The sequence below is a fragment of the Geotrypetes seraphini genome, chromosome 8, assembly GCF_902459505.1.
Source record: "Geotrypetes seraphini chromosome 8, aGeoSer1.1, whole genome shotgun sequence".
Lineage (NCBI taxonomy): Eukaryota > Metazoa > Chordata > Amphibia > Gymnophiona > Dermophiidae > Geotrypetes > Geotrypetes seraphini.
In genome coordinates, this window is record NC_047091.1 from 161015242 (window position 1) to 161036430 (window position 21189).

The 21189-nt window shown below is 39.7% G+C and overlaps 1 protein-coding gene across 1 annotated transcript in view; it reads right to left on the reverse strand.

The window, feature by feature from the left end:
• Positions 1 to 21189, reverse strand: part of BRAP (BRCA1 associated protein) — an 88414-nt gene that overhangs the window by 10863 nt on the left and 56362 nt on the right. Inside the window, exons 10-11 of the mRNA XM_033954036.1 lie at positions 11133 to 11222; positions 4385 to 4488 (exon numbers count right to left, since the gene is read on the reverse strand). Coding sequence (XP_033809927.1) covers positions 4385 to 4488; positions 11133 to 11222 — 194 coding nt within the window. The remainder of the gene's footprint in view (positions 1 to 4384; positions 4489 to 11132; positions 11223 to 21189) is intronic.

The window sequence follows — 21189 nt, forward strand, 5'->3', positions numbered from 1 at the left end:
CCAAAGTCGCAAAACACTGTCAGCGTCAGAGATTTTAGAGTCTGCAAAGAAGCTCCAGGAAAGCTGGTTTGAATGTTTTTAATGTCTAATTGCCTGTAGTGAGCACTATTTGAAAGTAAACTTTTGCAAAATTGGGTTTCAATGCTACAGCAAATATATTTGGAAAGATTTGTAAATTTTCACAGCAAATACTGTTGGCAAATTAACATAGTGGGTTTAAAGACCTTGATTTTCATTGAGAGAAAAAAATTTTTTTTGCCTAAACAGTTTGAGATTCATTTTGAGAACTGGAGGGTAGGTTTTTATGCCAGTGACTGAGAAAAGGGAGCTTGGGGAAATTTTTTCCCTCTATATTTCTCCTGCTGTAAATCTGAGGCTTTTCCTACCCTCTGGTTTTGCTCTTATCCAATGGCTATAGGAGAGTCTCTTTTACAGCTATTTTGTTTGATTGTAATCAAAGGCATCCATCAACTCTGCCCTTGGCTCTACTTCTGACTCCATTTCAATGAGAAGAGCATGTCCCATCTGCCTGATGAAAGTTGTAAAGACAAACTTTCAGGTGGAGACCCTCTGCAAAGAGGTGATGGAAATGGATCCAATGGTATTCCATATGACTCCTCTACAGACAGTTCTGGATACTCTGAAGAAGAGTGCTGTGACAGGGTGGAGTCATACTCCTCAATGTCATGCCTCAAAGATGAACACCTAGAAGGACCTCAAGTTAATCGTTGAGGGAGGCTCCCAGAAGAATGTTGTGGAGAACATCAACTGTATCGGTGGGGAGACTGTTCTCTAGAGGTTCAACAAGATGTATCTCAACATCGAGCTAATGAGTATCTTGATTGAGAAGTATGCTTTCTAGAAGCAAACATCCTCTTGATGTCAAGCATCAACAAATCGGAGTTCAAGCCCGAGCCCTCGAAGGTTGCTGGGGGCTTTGCTTGGACTGGGCTGGCATTGGATGTGTAGAAACTGGTACCTGCACCATGTGCGGCTTCAGCATCACAGCCAACTCTTTTTGCACCAGTTCTTTTATCTGGAATTGTAAAGATAGTGCCAGTACCGATGTTATAGTCAGTACAGAGGGCATGGACTGCATCTGGTATCGAGATGTTGGCGACTTCGATGTTGAGGCATGCCTCTGAAGAGACACCAATTGTAGCGATGGCAACCTAGCCTTGGTGGGTCTACATTTTGAATGTATCGATGTTATAGATACTTAGACGAATCAGAGGGGAAAAGATGTTTGTGCTTCTTAGCCTTTTTATGAGCTATCCCCAATGAAGGTAAAGGAGACGAAGTAGTCATTGTTCAAGGCATCAATGCTCTTGATGTTCAGTGAGCATCAGAGTCAGTAGACATCATCAATGTTCCTGGTGTCCAGAAAAGTTTTTCGTATTGGACTTGTTTGGCTTTCAGTGACCTTTTCTGAAGTTTGGATCAGAGGGTGCAGGAGATATCGCAGTATCCTGGACACAGGCACTATACACACCAGTTGTGTGGGTCAGTTGCCGAAATAGTCCAATTATACTGGGTGCACCGCTTAAAGCTGCTTGGAGCATTGGACATGGAGGGAAACACTACCAATGCAAGGTCAAAAGAATCAATGACAAAAAAGTCAAAAGTTTGATGCGCTTTGAGAGACTCCAAGAAACACAGCTTCTTAGCTCCACGGAAAACTAAGAACTGATGGTTCCACGAACCAACATTGGGTAGGAAGACACCAGCACATGCGTGGTACAGGCAGTCTCAAGACTTTAAAATTTTTTTAAAGTGACAAAACAGTTTAATATTTATGCTGGGCTCCATGGATGATGTCACCCGCATGTGAGAATATGCTGTCTTCTTGTTCTGGAATAATATTAAACATTTTATCCATGTATCAAGGTTAGAGGATTCGAGGACTGCTCAGTTTATTTAACAGTCACATTTTCAGCCGATTAGCTAGTTTTGAGATATACTGATTCCAGAATTTCAATAAATCTTGGACCATTTTTCGCATAAATGATACTCAGATTTCCTACTTTTCCAACCATTTGCTTCCTTCTTTCTTCGAATTACTTTTCCTTTAATCATTCTTATGGTGTCTTCTACCTAAAAAGAAAATAAATTCCTAAAACTATATAAATTGTGGAAGGACCCTAGTGACACTAGAAATATATTTCTATTTAGAGAGAGAACTTCAGTAACAGGGCATTATAAACCATTCACTCAAAGCTGCATTGCAGAGAAAAACTCTGTCTAACCAATCACGAGTTACATCACAAAAACTCTCTCCCACTAATAACTCCTGACAAAGTGTCTTTTTTTCTATTGATTTTTTTACTCCTAAGAGGATTGCATGTTGTTTTGAAGAGATCTTCTAAATAAAGACAGTCTTTGGGTTGTTTTTTTAGATAATCTGTTACCTCTAACACTGTGGAATCACCCACAAATCTAATTGGAGATTCTCCAGTGTGGGCAGACATTTTTGTTTCTAGCCACACTCCATCTTCCTGCATTTTGAAATCAGTGTCAGGTCATATTTAAATTACAAATCTGTTCATACAGGTTACCAGATTGTTTGATTTCAGTATCTGATTAAGCCTGGCTTACATTTCCTGACTTAATTGCTGATGTAAAAAATGGCACTTGGATTGGTAGACTTTCACAGCCTCCAATGTATACTGCATCACTTGATCACTCTCTGGGATTTTGGACTCTTATTATTCATTTATCCTTCTAGTCTTCATAGCAAATAAAGCAACTTTCGGGTGTAGAGCAGTACTTCTCAACCCAGTCCTTAAGGCACATCCGGCCAGTGCTTTTTCTAGAACCCAGTGCATATATATCCCAATTGTAAGCACTAACTGCTGTGGTTTTGTTATCTGAGACTCTTTCCCTTCCCTACTCAGGGCCTTTGCATGCCAACAATAATTTGTAAACAGAAACAATGCTGAAACCACAGTCAGCAGTTGCTAAGTACCATTTTGTAGCTTCATTACTTATGCCAGTGTTTTCAACACAGTCCTCAGGACACATCTAACCAGTTGGGTTCTTAGGATAACCATGATAAATATGCATGAGAGAGATTTGCATTCCAAGGAAGCAGTGCATGCAAATCTCTCATGCATATTCATTGTGAATTGCCTGAAAATTCAACTGGCTAGATGCGCCCCGAGGCCTGGGTTGAGAAGCACTGGTATAAGTAATAAGGTTACAGAATGGTACTGGTTAACTGCTGACCGCTGTTTACAACGTTGTGGAGTGGAGGAGTGGTCTAGGAGTTTTCTTTGGGTTCTTTGATATTGAAGTTTTCCCTTCTTTTGTGCTTTTACACACCTATAGTATTAGATTTATTGGATTTTCTTTTCCCTCTTCCTTCTCTTTATATAGGTAAATGTAAGTAATTATTTCTTTGACGGGTATTATATAGTTAGATTGTGAGCCTGTTGGGACAGAGAAGAAATTCAAAGTACCTGATTAGATTTTTGGCCATTACTTAACTCAATTTAATTGTTTTGTAAACCGCTTTGAATCCTTTGGGCGATTTAGCAGTATAAAATTAAATTTAATTAGTGGTTAGACCTGCTGCCTCAGCACCCCAAGGTTGCGGGTTTGATCCCAGCGTTGCTCCTTGTGATTCTGGGCAAGTCACTTAACCCTCCATTGCCTCAGGCACCATAGGAGATTGTGAGCCTGCTGTACACCAACCTTGGCTGAATCTCTCTTCATAAAGTGCTTAATAAAAATCCCAATAAAATTAGTGTTCATAATAGGGGTACACACGTATTGGGTTACAGAAAAAGCACAGGACTTCCACTGTAATGACTGAACTACATTAGGAAGAAGATGGGTTAAATTATGATTAATTTCTACTTTGCTATGCCATTGGCATGAAAAGCAGTATAATAAAAATAATAATAAATAAATAAAATGGAGAAACCTCCACCCATGCAGCTATGAACAAATGCTCATTATGCCATAGCCCAGGGGTAGGTAATGCCGGTCCTCAAGAGTCGGAGCCAGGTCAGGTTTTCAGGATATCCACAATAAATATGCATGAGATAGATTTGCATCTCAAGGAGGCAGGCATGCAAATCCATCTCATACATATTCATTGTGGATATCCTGAAAACCTGCTCTGGCTCTCGAGGACCAGAATTGCTTACGCCTGCCATAGCCCAATAGGAATGCAGCTCCAATTGAAATGGAAGTCCAAAAAGGAGCTGCTGCAACCCTCTCCCTCAAAAAAAGTGGTCAACCATATTTATCAAATAAAATAATAAATATTAGTTCACATTTATTTAACCATGGAAGTTTGGATCATATGTTGCATACCAATAGAATATTCAATTCTTTCAATTTTAAAACATTTGTTAAATAAATTTCAAGATATACCTACTTTTTTTCTACAGTTTGTTTCTCCTTCAACAAATCATTCAGTTTGCGTTCCATATTGTCACACTTCTCAATTGTTTCTTTAAACTTAGACTTCATGTTGTTTATCTAAAAACAAATGCAATACTTCTGACTTGGAAAGTCTATGATTGTAACATGTTATTTTCTACAATAATTTCAAGCCTTTGGCAAATAATACTGGATTGGTTACTCTCTGGAAAGGGATTGGGACTTGTATATCACCTTTTAGTAGTTATACATCCACACTCAAAGCGGTTTACATACAGGTACTTGAGCATTTTCCTTATCTGTCCCGGTGGGCTCACAAACTATCTAATGTACCTGGGGCAATAGAGGATTAAGAGACTTGTCCAGGAGCAGTGCGGGGTTTGAACTCACAACCTCAGGGTGCTGAGGCTGTAATTTTAACCACTATGCCATACTTTCCTCCTGGATGAAAATGTCATAAGCTATAGATCTGCAAGAGACAAGCTTGGCTTAGGAGGCTCAAGGCAGACTGTATAATGAAGGAAAAGCTATGGTCTTTCAGCATTATTGGGCTCTCTTGGTTTGAAAAGCAATAGACTAGATGATTTTTCTATTTATCTGGACACCAAATGAGGAAGGATGTTAGAACAAAACAAACTAACAAGCAAAAAATAGGTTAAGAATACAAAGCAAGACTTATGGAATTAATTTCCAGTGTTTTATGTATACATACATATATACTGTACACACACACACACACACACATATATATATATATATATATATATATATATATATATATATATATATATAAACACTGAAAATTATATATATAATTTTTACATATACAGTATAATTGGCAAAGGTGCAATTCCTAATACATTCAATATAATTAGTGTTTTTAGTATAGTGAGTAGCCAGAGCTACTGGGAAAATCCCAGCTTAATCTAATCTAATCTTCTATTTGTGCGTTGCATATACCTATTCAGGCTCAAGGCGACTTACAAGGGAAGGAAAGAGAGACAGGGGGAGGAGGGAGAGGAAAGGCAAGGAGGAGAGAGTGGGAAATGAAAGAGAAAGAGGGATATCGGGAGACTAGGTGTCGAAGAGGTAGGTTTTCAGTTTTTTTCCAGAATATAGTGTAGCTTGGTTCCGTTCTGGTCGTTTGTGAGGTCATTCCAGGTTTTTACTCCTAGAAAGGTAAGCATGGAGTGGAAGACACTTTTGTACTGTAGATTTTTTGTGGAAGGGAGGTTTAGTAGTATCCTGTCGCGGGTTCTGCAAGAGGTGGACCATGCCGTTGAAAAAATCTGGATGACAGGAGCTGCTGAGTTTCCATAGAGGATGCGGTGGTTGATGCATGATATTTTGAATGAGATTCTTGATGGGATGGATAGCCAGTGTAGTTGTTTGAAGAAGACTGAAACCGAGTCGTATTCTCTTAGGTTGATGATTAGTTTTACAGCAGTGTTTTGGATGAGTTGGATCTTGTGGATTAGGGTGGAGTTGCAGTAATCCAGTTGAGGTAGTAACAGAATCAGATCCCAATAGCCAGTTCTTTCTTAAGAGTAGGAACTACACTAAGGGGTATACTCATACATGAAAGATATTGATGAACTTAGATCAAATGGGTTTCACCAACATAAAGACAGATCTAAGTGCTCTAGGCAAGCCCAGGAAGTGGTGGGATGGAGCCAAAAGTAGGATCCAAGTCAGCTCATTAACAATTAAATAAGAGAGGTTGCTTTGCCTGAAGAACAGAACAGGATATGCAGCAGAGGTGGTTTACTTCCAAAGAGAAAGCGCAATATATGCAGCCTAAAGAGGGAGAGACTTGCCCTAGTTATTGAGAACTTTGCCCAGATCCTGAGGAAGAAAGCATAAAGACTAAGAGGCAAAAGAAGACACTGTTTGTGGGCAGCAGGAATAAACAGGTCTGTAAAATTTGATAGCTGTGCTATGAGACAAATAAAGAACCCCTTTTTAAAATGCCAGTGGTGAGGTTGGCAGCACTTTGGTCTGTTGTGCTTTTGTGGGTGGTAGCATAACTAGTCTTTCCTCTTATGTCAACAGAAGCTGGCAAAAATATTAATGGGGATAACAGATTTCAGTCACAACATTTATTTTATCATTTTTTAAAAATTTAGCTCACACCTTTTCAGTAGTAGGTCAAGTTGAGTTACATTCATGTATACTAGGTCATTTCCTTGTCTCTGGAAGGCCTATAATCTGTTTGACATGAGGCAATAGAGAGGTAAGTGACTTGTCCAAGATCACCAAGAAGGACAGCAGGATATGAATCAGGCTTCCTTGTTTGTCAGCCCCAGTGCTCTAAACATTAGGCTATTCCTCACAACCCAACTAGGTTTGTCACAACTGTATGCAAATTAAATCTCATGCATATTTATTATGAATATCCTAAAAACCCAACTGGTTAGCAGCATTTGAGGACCGGAGTTGCTTACCCTTGGAAAGATTTCTCTCACCTTAGATATGCTTACATCCTGAAATGTAGTTTTTGGTTTACAAATGATTACTTTAATGTATACTTACATTTTGTTATGCTATATATTTTCTTTCAAGAATTTGTTGCTGATAGGAACACATTAGATGATAGAAATTTCTAGCAAATATTCACATTAAATTGGCACTAATGGGAAGGTAACAGATACTACTTTTTAGTGTGATGCAATGCGTTTTATACAGACATAGGGGCCCTTTAATTAAACTGCACTAAAGATGCCAGCGCTGTCCCCAGCATGGGCCTTTCCCGTGTGTTGAGGCCACTTTAAGCATGGTGGTAAAATGGCCCCATTTTCCATTATTCTCAATAATAGTCATGTGCTAATTTCCCCATTAAGTCATGTGCTAATTTCCCCATTAAGTGCTCACATTAGCATGTGCTATTCCCTCAGAACCAGTATCAATTAGAAATGTAGCCAACCCACTATCGTATGTAACCAAATAAACACAGGTTGGAATGTTTATACTCAAAAGAGAACTTTTCTGAAATACCTCAGCCCCACCACTCCACCGCTATAATAGTTTTTTAAGCGGGAGATTTATGTGGTGCCTCATCATTGGTAGATCGTTTTTAAAGCATCATGAGTGTATATATTTTTTTAAATTTTTTTACTTTTTCTATTCAAAAAATATTTTTTTAGTTAATTTTCGTATTAATTTCACAATAAATAGGTAAATAGATAAGCAGAAGTAAAAGTAGAATTTGTATACTTAGCTTCTACACACAGCTCAACCAGGGAGTATGACCCGACATGTTTCGCACCATCGGTGCTGTCTCAAGGGTCTCCCTAGGTGGCCGTAGTCATCCGACTCACAAGATTGAGACCTCAATCTTGTGAGTCGGATGACTACGGCCACCTAGGGAGACCCTTGAGACAGCACCGATGGTGCGAAACATGTCGGGTCATACTCCCTGGTTGAGCTGTGTGTAGAAGCTAAGTATACAAATTCTACTTTTACTTCTGCTTATCTATTTACCTATTTATTGTGAAATTAATACGAAAATTAACTAAAAAAATATTTTTTGAATAGAAAAAGTAAAAAAATTTAAAAAAATTTATACACTCATGATGCTTTAAAAACGATCTACCAATGATGAGGCACCACATAAATCTCCCGCTTAAAAAACTATTATAGCGGTGGAGTGGTGGGGCTGAGGTATTTCAGAAAAGTTCTCTTTTGAGTATAAACATTCCAACCTGTGTTTATTTGGTCACATTAGCATGTGAGCACTCACTAACTCCTAATTTCTAGGAAGCAAGGGCTCACACACTAACCAATTAACACAGAACACATTAACTCTTCCCCCCCAGACATGCCCCAGTGCTAAAGGAAACTTGATATACTTTTGGTTAAGGTGAGATAATCACAAAATAAGCCAGATATGAGTATATTAATATGTTTGGCAATACTGAAATTAATGTTTTCATTTTTCTTCAAGAAGTACTCCAGTCTGAAGCACAGCACCACTTGAGATGCAATCATGCCAGTCACTCATGTCCTGGGGAACATTTTGAACAGAAGCTAGGTAGTGCTACTTTTCTGTTATTATAAGAATTGCGTTTGGAAGAATAGATTTATCCACATAGTATGTAAGATTGAGAAACGCAGATGTGCCTAAAATTAAAATGGACTTATAATTACAAACTTTCAGTAATAATGAAGATTGGAGTTGTCTACATCTCTGAATAACTAGTATACGATGGTCCAATAATAATGAATATTTAATTCAGCAGCTTTGGCTGGGTTTATTTATTAAGTATCTTACATTCAGTGGACTATTTCTTTAAATTTTGTACTTTTTTTTTATTCTACGTATTCTCGTATAAAGGCAACATATTATAGGAACCAATTTGCTGTTATAAAATAAGCTCCCAGATCTATCCGTCAGAACTTACTAATGATCACATGTTATTTCCATCTGCTTGAAGACAGGAGTACCTCATATATTTTGTAAATTTGATGTCTACCTCACAACACTATTGTTAGGAATGCTTACGAGTGGTCCAAGCAATTTTATTACAACCATGGTCGGCATATTCAACATGCTTTATATATGGGAAATGTTTTCTAAAATAAAGCCCAATGTTGGCAATTTCTAAAGCCTATAAATATTTTATGATGTTGGTCTTTAAAGATTTTATAGTAAAATGTAGTGTCTGTACAAACATCCCTGCTAAACCCATTCCAATTTTTCCAATTAATCTGTTTATGTAATCCCGGTGATAAACTTACCATTACACTTATTTGCACTTTCGTTCCAGTCTATAACTAAAAAATATATCATGGGTATTAGGAGGACTGTTATATTTTTATAGCTTGTCAGTACCCAATATAACAAATTTTTCTTTGTATTTAGCCAAGATTAAGACTTTCAAGGTCAACCTGGTAAAGCTATGGATAGTGCCTTGTTTTACTTAAATTGATAGAATATTTTCAAATAGCTTTTGTTCCAAGTTTGAGAAATTCACTCATCTGTGATGAGTGGGGGGGGGTCAGGTAAGGTACAAAGGGTAGGGGGAAAAGAGGAAGAGAAGAAAATGTTCTGAGAATGCTGGGGAGTGCTGGAAGAGAAGGCTGCATGAAGAGGAATTTGCTAGGGAGGAAGCATATGCAAGATGTACTCCCAATACCCCCACCTACTCCTCTGAAATAAAATCATTTGGGGTAGAGGGGAAGCATGGCAACAGGGCTAAATGGTAAGTGGAGCTTTTCAATCTGACACTTATTAATATGAAAAAAATATTCCTTTATTTTACTAGAAATATCTTCCACCGACTGAGTAATAGGAATGAGTATTGTAATATCTTCAGCATAACTGAAGATGATCTTGAAACCCAGATTATTTTTATTAATAAAAATAAAGAGACAAAATGTGATAAAAGTGTAATACCCAAAGCCACAGATGTGAGGCAAGAGGCATAAATGAGTATCTTCAATTACTTAAGTATAGGTTATTAGTCCCATGGATGTCTGTCTCCGATTACTTGTATGCAATGAAGTGCTATGTGGAACAGTACTGTTAAAAGGCGAGTATGTAGATTTCTTTGACTTATCACTTGCTACCATATCACTGACTAGACCTCAAGCATATAAAAGATATTTTTAGGAGAGGAGTAGAATTTTACTAATTTTCATATCATGCATACCAGATTCAAATTTAAATCCCCCTTTTATGAAGCCGCGTTAGACTTTATCGCCAGCCGCAGTGGTATTAGCCCCGACACTCATAGAATTCCTATGCGCATTGGAGCTATACCGCCGTGGATGGCAATAAAAAATGCCTAACGTGGCTTCATAAAAAAAGGGGCGATTGCTTATTTGACATGTTAGGATTAGCACAATCATGGTGTTAGAGAGCTTTAAAGCATTTTGTTTACAGACATGCAAAATGAGAATCCAAAAGCATTTTGTTTAACAAAAAAAAAAAAAAGAAAAGAAATGCCATTAATTAAAAGCAAGGTGTAGGGCATTGCAAGTTATACAAAATGCAGCATAAGATTGATAATGGGATTGGCAAAATATGATCATATTTCGCCATATCTTCAACAATTGCATTGGCTACCAGTCACCTTCAGAATACAATATAACGCAGCAATGATTTGCCATCAATTCTTGTATAGAAACATACCAAAATTGTTTAAAAATAGTATGCTTAGCTATACACCAAACAGATCACTATGTTCTGAAAATTTAGCTTTACTGAAGACGAATGTTAACCCAAGGCTTCTTGAGACTGGCAAAATGACTTTATGGAATTCCCTTGTAGGCCAAATACGAAACTGTAGTGAAAAGGGCATGTTTAGAAAATTACTCAAGACGCAATTCTTTGTAGATGCCTTTTTTAGCCAATAATTTTCCTCTCTGCACAGTATTAGTTTGTAGATATGATTTCTGATGATTTTTGTGTGTCTGTTTTATTATGTTTTTACAAAATTATGTATGTAAATTATGTAAACCGTTTAGTTTTAAATATAGAAATTTTTTAAATAATAATTAATAGAAAAACAGGTGTTAATAATCCTTAATAAACCATTCCCAAGAGTGCCACTTAATGTCATAATGAACATAGGCTGCGTATATTATAAAATAATTCTATCTGAGCCCATCTGCAAATTAACATTCCTAGTGTGCACAAATTTCCTATAAATCTATGAAAAATTTACCTTTACAGTCAGGTTGACTGCTTTTTTTCATATGTTATATATGTAACAAAATTCTGATGCAAACTTAGAACATACTTCATCAGCTGTATCCTTCTCCAAACGTACTATCTTGTTTTCCCAATAAATGCGTTGCGATTCCAACTGACTTGTTAGCAAGTAGGAGTACTGTAAGGATAAAAAACAGAGGGACAAATACACATTACTGAGGAAGTGCAGCTAAAAAAATTGTGCTCCACTTAGTTTCCCATGTCATTGATGCATTCTTTACAATATGAAAAGAAGTTTAAATCATGTTATTTTTCCTGTGCTTTAGGATAAAACAACATGGTAAATCTTGATGGTAGGTGAACAGTGTAGGAGCCAAAACAAAGAAAAATCCAACGGGTCTGCAGTAAAAGGCGAACACCAAAAACAGAGTAAAATGTACAAGGTTTAGGAATCTTTATTAAAAGTCTATATAAAATAGTAATCCATAAAAAATGGCTCTCTTATACATGGAGTGCGGACCCAACACTGTCCATGTTTCGGAGAAACACTTCTTCCTCGGGAGTCCGGGGTATCTGATGTATCACATATAGAGAGTCATGCGGAGCACTTCTTGCCTTCGATTCACAAATTTTGATTATTTTATACTACAATGCTGTGCTCCACATGACTCTCTATAAGTGATACATCGGATACCCCGGACCCCTGAGGAAGGAGTGTTTCTCCGAAACACGGACCGTGTTGGTTCCGCATTCCATTTATAAGAGAGCCGTTTTTTATGGATCTCTATTTTATATAGACTTTTAATTAATATTCCTGCACCTTGTACGTTCTACTCTGCAGTCCTTTCTTTGTTTTTAGTTTTCAGTGTAGGAACCAGACAAATTAAACCACCTTTTGCCCCTATTCCCCAACTAATGTCCTTTTCTCTACCCCACACCTCCAAGCAGGATCTTCACTACCCTACTCAGTCCTCATGTCTCTTTTTCTAGTATCAAGAAAGAGCACTCCTTATCTGTGCTCTCATTCTCCTCATCTGCCTGCTTCCATCTGAAGTCTGACTGAGAGATTCCATGCATTTAGATGTCATAGTGAAGCCAACACAGAAAAAGGCTGACAGGAAACAGCTTGTTTTCCTTCTGTGGCAAGGAATATAATAATAATAATAATAATAACTTTATTTTTCTATACCGCCATAGTCAGGCGACTTCTAGGCGGTTTACATTGTAAGAAGGCTGGACATTCAGCGAATAACAAGTACAGTACAATACTAATACAATACAATAAATCCACATATAATACAGTAGAGTGAGTCCAAATTCAAAACATACAATAAGTTTAAATACAGTACCGAATAAAGAGTCTAGATGCAGTACAATAGTCTAAATGGTAACTTACATATTAATTGGAGATCTAAGGGTAATGAGTGTCTGAAAGATTTAGAACATCCGTGAGAGGGGTCTTAGTGGGGAGGGGACCGTTTTAGCCAATGAATTTAGCGAATAGGGTGGTTTTGATCGATTTGCGGAAAGTATTATAAGTCATGTTTGGTTCGTTTATGTGGTTTTTCAGCCAGGTTTGCTGTCTGTTCGCTTGGAACTGGAAGGTTCTGTCCAAGAAGGATTTGTATCTGCAGCCTGTAATCTTTGGGTATGCAAAGATGTTTTTGTTTCTGGTCGTTCTTGTGGGGTTGTATAGGGTGAAGTGAGTTTGTAGGTATGAAGGTGCTAGTCCCCAGGCTTGTTTGAAACAGGTGCAAGCGAATTTGAATAGAATTCGCGCTTCTATTGGAAGCCAGTGTAGTTTTTTGTAGTAGGGGCTGATGTGATCGTTTTTTCTTAGTCCAAAAATTAGGCGAACGGCGGTGTTTTGTATTAGTCTCAGTTTTATTATTGTTTTTTGTGGGATGCCTAGGTAGATGATGTTGCAGTAGTCAAGGAGGGATAGGATCAGTGCCTGTACCAGCAACCTGAATGAAGAAGGGTCAAAGTATTTTTTTATGGTTCTTAGTTTCCATAGCGTGTAAAAGCATTTTTTCACTAGTGAGTTTGTGTGGTCGGTCATAGTTAGGTGAGTGTCAAGAGTGATGCCCAGTATTTTTATGTTTTTGGAAATTGTGTATTCGTGATTATTTATTTTTATCGATGTTGTCGTAATTTTGTCATTGGGACTAGCCAGAAAGACTTTTGTTTTTTCTGTGTTTAGTTTTAGTTTGAAATTAGTGGTCCATTTATCGATTTCGGTCATTGTGTTTGAGAGATTATCTACAATTTCTTTTGTGATGTCGTTTAAGGGTATGAGGATGGATATGTCATCCGCATAAATGTAGTATATTAGATTTAGTTTTTGTAGTAGGTGACCTAAGGAGGCGATATAGATATTGAAAAGTGTGGGGGATAGGGGGGAACCTTGAGGTACGCCTGAAGGGTTTTTCCATGGTTTAGAGTAGTTTCCATTGCTGATTACTCGGTAGGATCTATTTGTTAGGAACTCTTGGAACCATTTCTTTGCCTTTCCCGAGATTCCCATTGCTTCAAGGCACAGTAGCATGATTTCGTGGTCTACCAGGTCGAACGCGCTGCTGAGATCTAGTTGTAGGATCAGTGCGCTTTTGCCCTTGCTAAAGAGATCATAAAGGTGGTTCAGCAAGGAGGCTAGGACAGTTTCTGTGCTGTATCCTTTTCTGAATCCTGATTGGTGATCGTTGAGGAGGTTAAATTTGTCTAGGTAATTGACTAGTTGAAGGTTGACCAATCCTTCCTGTATCTTTGTGAAGAGGGGAATGCTTGCTATGGGTCTGAAATTGGGTGTCAGTGCTGGGGAGGCTTTCTGATCTTTGGGGATTGGAGTGATTAGTATATGTCCCATTTTTTTGTTTAGTGTTCCGTTTGCAAGGGCGGATGTTAGCCATGCAAAAAGTTCCTTTTTAAATTCTAGGGGGGCAGTTGTCATGATTTTAGAGGGACATGTATCAAGTAGGCAGTTAGATTTGGTGTACTTGTTAAATAAATTTAGGAATTGCTGCCAGTTTGGGTATTCGAGGTGGTCCCATAACATGTCTACTCTGGTGTCTTGGTCATGGGGATCCAGGAATTGGAGAGCATTTGGTGTGGATGTGGGTAGAGTTGCTCTTAATTCGGTGATTTTGTTTTGAAAGAAGTTGGCTAGGGTTTGTGCTGATGGAGTTTGCTCAGTGTCCTTTTTCAGTATTTGTGTTGTATCGGTTATAGTTTTTACTAGTTTGAATAATTCTTTGCTGTTTATTTTTGATGTACCGATTTTATTTGCATAAAGCTTAGTGCGTTTTTCTTTGATCAGATTTTTGTATATTTTCATTTTTTGTTTCCAGTTTGTCTTGTCTGAGTCATTGTTTGTTTTTTGCCAGATTCTCTCCAATTTTCTTAGTTCCTGTTTGGTGGTTAGAAGTTCACAGTCAAACCATTCGTTTGGTGGTCTATTTTTCTTTTTGTATGTTTTATATGGTGCTATTAGGTCTAAGAGTTCTTTGCTGTAGATTTCCCATGATGCGGGGAAGTCTTGAATTTCATTGTTTATGGGTTGTAACTCGTAATGGGTCCAGAATTCGGTTGGGTTAATAATGCCACGGGTGGTTACTGTGTTCGAATTTGCGTTTTTGTGTTTTTGATGTGTATTCTGTTTCTGCCAATGTAGATTGAACTTGCCAATGAAATGGTCTGACCAGATACATTTTTCCCAGGGACCTGAGTGGTATTGTATTTTGGGGGTTAGTATTTCTTTGTGGGAGAAGGTGATTAGGTCTAGTTTGTGTCCTTTTTCGTGGGTTATTTCTGTGTCTGGGTATGGAAAGTCCAGTGACATAAGGAGGTTGGCGATTTCAGTTATTTCTGGTTTTGTCTTTTGTTCTAGGTGAGTGTTTATGTCACCCAGAAGCAGGTTGTATGAGCCTTTTAGGTTAGATAAGGTAAGGAATTCGGCGAATTCCTCTTTCGCGCTTGACCATTTTTTGGGTGGGATGTAGAATAGAGTTGTGGTTAATGATTCTTCTAACTGTGCGTTAGTGATTATGCAAGTTAGTATTTCGAGGTTATCTGAAGATTTGGAGTCGGTCATGGTGTAATTGTAGTGATCTTTTAGGATGATCGCTAGTCCTCCTCCTTTTTTCCAGTTTCTTGATAGTGGGATAATTTTATATCCCTGAGGTAGAAATTCTTTCATGATAGTGTCGGTGTCAGAGATCATCCATGTTTCTGTCAGAAACAGGAGATCGGGTTTTGTTTGTAGTATCCAATCATTTATTATGTGGGCTTTGTTTCTCACGGAACGGGTGTTTAGGTAATATCCCTTAATGTTTTCGTAACTGTTAGCTGTAGGGATTTCCGAAAATGTTATCTTTTTTATGTTTCTGTTGCAGAGCTTGTTCTTGTGTGGTTTGCGGTGTTTGCGGGTGGTGTTTAGTACTGTGATTTGATGAAGGTCTTGTTTTGGCTGGTTTTGTAGGAGTTGGAGAGGGTTGGAGGGCTTAGTTAGTTCGATTGGTCTGAGCCAGGAGATGGGGTAGGTGTGCATAGGTTGGGGGAGGTTGTCTTCATTGCCCCAGCATTTAGAGCTTAATAGGCATAGGTATAGAATCCCTAAGAGTAGTTGTTGTTTGTTGCAGCTTGCCATGTTGTGTGGTAAGGTGAGTGGTTCGGGTTGTGATAAGTGAGGACTATTGCCTGGCTGGGTGTGGCTGGGTCAGCAGATACTAGAGAGGTAGTGGTGGGGTGAAACTGGTTTTGTAGACGAGTAAGTTGGGTGAGGGGACTGAGTTGAATTGTGAGAGCGGGTTGGGTATGGGAGGAACTTACGGTGAGGGGTAGCGAGATCTTAACTATGAATAGAAGGATAATCATACAGTAGAGTCTGTGGGGAAGACAGTTGTGGCTGGTTGTGCCTGTAGTACTGGTCATGCAGTAACATATAGTAATTATTCATGCATTAATTGGACAGGTCATGCACTAACAGGTTGTACATATGGTTGTAGGCTGTTCATGCATTAGTTGGTTATACGTGCGGTTAAATAATATTATGTTTATTAAGCAAGCAGTTGTGCATACGATTACATAATGTTATGCCTATTGAACATGCAGTATCAGTCTGTGCATGTTGACTACTCGTACTGGTCCAGTAATAAACATGCAGTATACAATTGTACATGCAGTGTAAGCATGCAGATTCTAATTTTAATGTGTACTTATCCTTGTTCTGGAGTGGTGCTTTTCGCTCAGGCGCTTCGCAAAGGTGCGTGCTAAGGTGCACGCGCCTTTGCCGTGCGCCTTAGCCGGCACGCCGAACGGCTGCGCGCCGTTCTCGCAGGCAAGAAAAGGTATTCGCCGAGGGGGGGCGGAGCTGGCTCACACGCCCGGATGGGAGGGGGGCGGTTTCACTGGAGGCTCCGTGGAGGAGCCGGCCCCGAGATGAAAATGTGCTGCCGATTGCAGCTGAGGGTGTCCGACGAGGGTCTGTGGCAAAAACGGCCCGAAAACAAGCTGAGGCACGCTCTGCCGATTGCAGGCTCAACTCTGGGCTCACCGTTCTCGCAGGCAAGAAAAGGTATTCGCCGAGGGGGGGCGGAGCTGGCTCACACGCCCGGATGGGAGGGGGGCGGTTTCACTGGAGGCTCCGTGGAGGAGCCGGCCCCGAGATGAAAATGTGCTGCCGATTGCAGCTGAGGGTGTCCGACGAGGGTCTGTGGCAAAAACGGCCCGAAAACAAGCTGAGGCACGCTCTGCCGATTGCAGGCTCAACTCTGGGCTCACCGTTCTCGCAGGCAAGAAAAGGTATTCGCCGAGGGGGGGCGGAGCTGGCTCACACGCCCGGATGGGAGGGGGGGCGGTTTCACTGGAGGCTCCGTGGAGGAGCCGGCCCCGAGATGAAAATGTGCTGCCGATTGCAGCTGAGGGTGTCCGACGAGGGTCTGTGGCAAAAACGGCCCGAAAACAAGCTGAGGCACGCTCTGCCGATTGCAGGCTCAACTCTGGGCTCACCGTTCTCGCAGGCAAGAAAAGGTATTCGCCGAGGGGGGGCGGAGCTGGCTCACACGCCCGGATGGGAGGGGGGCGGTTTCACTGGAGGCTCCGTGGAGGAGCCGGCCCCGAGATGAAAATGTGCTGCCGATTGCAGCTGAGGGTGTCCGACGAGGGTCTGTGGCAAAAACGGCCCGAAAACAAGCTGAGGCACGCTCTGCCGATTGCAGGCTCAACTCTGGGCTCACCGTTCTCGCAGGCAAGAAAAGGTATTCGCCGAGGGGGGGCGGAGCTGGCTCACACGCCCGGATGGGAGGGGGGCGGTTTCACTGGAGGCTCCGTGGAGGAGCCGGCCCCGAGATGAAAATGTGCTGCCGATTGCAGCTGAGGGTGTCCGACGAGGGTCTGTGGCAAAAACGGCCCGAAAACAAGCTGAGGCACGCTCTGCCGATTGCAGGCTCAACTCTGGGCTCACCGTTCTCGCAGGCAAGAAAAGGTATTCGCCGAGGGGGGGCGGAGCTGGCTCACACGCCCGGATGGGAGGGGGGCGGTTTCACTGGAAGGAGAAGTTGTGGTAGAAAATTTGTCTCAATTCCTCCCCACCTGCCCCTATCCCCAAGGATCAGTCCCAAGTGACTGTTTTACATTTTTAAGCAATTAAACAATGTTATTCAATGCAGAAATTCACAGCGTGTGAGAGGACTCTTTCTTTTCTCATTTACTGATGTTGTAAAGGTCAGATTCTATTCAAGAGTCATTATAGAAGGTAAACCTGCGTCAACATTTTTGGGTAAAGATTCAGTGATACAAGAACCTAGATACATGGTTTGGTTTCATTTTCAATAAAGTAAAACACTTTGGATGATCAAACACTATAGGCCTGATTCTTTAAATGGCATCTGCCGGTAGGTACCTAGATTGAGGCACCTAACTTTAATTGGTTTAATTGGAGCAGTAATTGAAAGCGTCATTAAAAACTGATCAATAAACAAATAATTTTTGTGTCAGCATCTAAACTGAGGCATTTACCTGAGGCATGGTTGGGGCAGGGTTTGGGCATAGAATGAGTTAGGTGCTTGTATTTTATGCCAGGAAAACCCTGTTCTGATATACTGGCACTAAGCTAGAGACGCGATTCTACAAATAGTGCCTAAATTTGATTGACATACGATAGGCACCATTTTTCTAAGTGCCTATAGATTTAGGCACTGTTTATAGAATCAAGCCCTATATGCAATCTGTGATCATCAAAGATAACTGCTTTGTACGTGTTTTCCACAATTACAGCAAGAAAAGAGGCAACTGAACTAAATCTCCAGTTGGATACATTAACTGTTTCTATCAAGTTTATCTATCATCTTGCTCTTTGCGATCACAATCAGCAATGAGGTTCTCTCTTGGGCATGTACATGAGGTACACTATAAAAAAAACCATGGATGGCAGCAATCTCAGTGGCAGATCCATGGTTATGGAATGCTTTGAATGGCTCGTTAAGGTTATGCCAAAATTTGAAGTCTTTTAAAACATCACTGAAAACTTGTTTATTTGTTAGGGCATTCCCCTTCGATTGGTGGCCCTTTTCTTTTACTAGATTTGTATAGATGATTACATGTAAAAGTTCTAAGTTTTAAAAGTACTGATGTTTTGTCAATTGGATTTACGTATGTGAATTGTAATCTGCTTAGATTATAAGAAGAATAGAATTTTTAAAAATAAATAATGTGCTCATCACTAGCTCCTGCTCTTTATGAATAATTGAACAATGTGATCTTTAAGAGACTTGATATTAGCTGGAAGATGAAAAATAAAGTCAAATTAACTAGCAAAATGTCAATCTCTATATATTTTCTTGAGAAATACATGTGTTGAGGATGCTGTGGAGGCAATGCTAAGGTCCACTGGGTAAGGAAAGAAAAGGGCCTACTTATCATAGAACAGTGATACCTAGTGGTTGGATTTAGGGGTTTCGAAGGTTTCATAGTGCTCTTGTGCACAATCCCCAATTGAAGACTGTGACAGTAATAAAGGGGCTAAAGTTGGAAAAGAAATATAAAACTAGGGGACAAAATTCCAGGCAGTTGAGAATGAAAGCTCATGATGCCAGGTTTTAGCTGTTTTTGATTGACCTGGAAGCCCAAAAGAACATTCTGCCTCCCACTGCCCCAAAAATATTTACAGATTGTTTAAACACAACCACCAGGTTATCACTTTTTAATGGCAAAATATTCAATTGAGATATTAAATATAAGGAGGAGTAATTCATTCATACACAGTTCATCAATTATTAAGACGGGTGATTTATCACTTTTTAATGGCCAGATATTTCAATGGAAAAAAAAGCCTTCTAGAATAACCAAGCAGGTAATGTTCAGGGCAAGGAAGGATGGGGGGGATGGAGTCTGGCAGTACCAAATTTTAGGAAATACTACTTAACAGTGCAATTATATAAAACTCCCTTCTCACTACAAATTCAGAAAAATGTTAAATACATATCTTTTCTCCTTATAATCCCTCATGACCTCTGCCCTCTATGCCCTACGATTCCTTCTCAGCTTTAATGGGAATCTTATTGTAAACCACAATGAATCCCTGTTGGACAAAAAGTGGAGGAGGGAAATGGAAAGGAAGCCCCATTGATGCCCTGGCTGGTATGTCTGGAAGGGATTAGGGTCAGGCACTTCATACAGACAACATAAGCTTAGGATATATATTTATTGAGATTTATTAACCGCTTTTATGAAGAGACTCACCCAAGGCATTATGAAGGGGTAGAAACATTTCTGGTATAAACCTCTTGAGATACATGTTGTGCTTCAACCTGGTAATTATCAAAGAATCTTTCAATGACGGGAGAGTAGAGGAGTGTCTTGTGTAGGGCAATTTTATGATCAAGAAAGGGGGCAAGTATGGCGCTTTGCTGATCTAAAGGAAAAACATACCTTGGAGTCCCACAATTGTTTCCTGTATCTATAGGTTACACATTATCTGGTTGATATTCAGCCTGTGGTGGTCAGTGTTTTTTAAAACACCGATTAGCATGAACAGAATTAGCCTTGGATATTCAGTGCTAGGCTATGTCTGGGTGCCGGCACTGAATGTTCAGTGCTAATTCAAACAGCACTGGCTGAAGCTTATATAGGTCCATGCGTTGGGGATTGTTTTTTGTTTAAATCGCCAGCTGTTGCGGTAAAAACTCCAACACTCATAGAATTCCTAAAAAAAAAAACCCTAATGTGGCTTGATAAGAGGGGGCCTTTATGTAGCATGTATAACTATTATAACATGTCTAACTCTATACAGATTCTATGTAATAATATGCTGCTTGTAACACACTTAAGAGGTGCTGCTGTTGGGTGATTTCAACCTGCTAGATGTGGACTGGAAAGTTCCATCTGCAGATTCAGAAACAAGTAGAAAGATCATGGATGCCTTTCTAGGGGCTCTACTCAGACAAATGGTGATGGAACCTACGAATGAAAAAGTGATACTGGACCTGGTACTCACTAATGGAGAGAGTATCTCTAATGTCTGAAGGGGTGCCACCTGGGAAGTAGCGATAATCAAATGGCTTGGTTTGATATAACAGCTAAAGTGGAGGGGGGGGGCACAAAAAACTCAAAGTCCTAGATTTCAAACGTACGGACTTTAGTAAACTGGGGGAGAACATGAAGAAAGAGCTGATAGGATGGGAGGACATAAAAGAAATGGATCAACAGTGGTCCAAGCCGAAAGGAGTAATAAAAATGGCTACTGACTTTTATGTGAGGAAAATAAATTAAAAAAAGAGAAAAAGGAAACCGATATGGTTCTTCAAACGAGTGGCAGAGAAAATAAAGGCAAAAGAGTTTGTGTTCCCAAAATAACATTTTTTAAAAACTTCAAAAAGAGGAATACAGAAAGGAATTCCAGATGAAACTGAAAGAAGCCAAGAGAGATATGTTTGGTGAAAGCACAAGCTGAAGAGCAAATGGCTAGAAATGGAAGAAAGGGAGACAAACATTTTTTCAGGTATATTAGTGAAAGGAGGAATAAAAAAAAATGGAATTGTGAGATTGAAAGAAGCTATGAACTATTATGTGGTGAGTAATGAGGAAAAAGTAAAACATGCTAAACAAATACTCCTGTTCTGTGTTTATGGAAGAAAGTCCTGGAGAAGGAT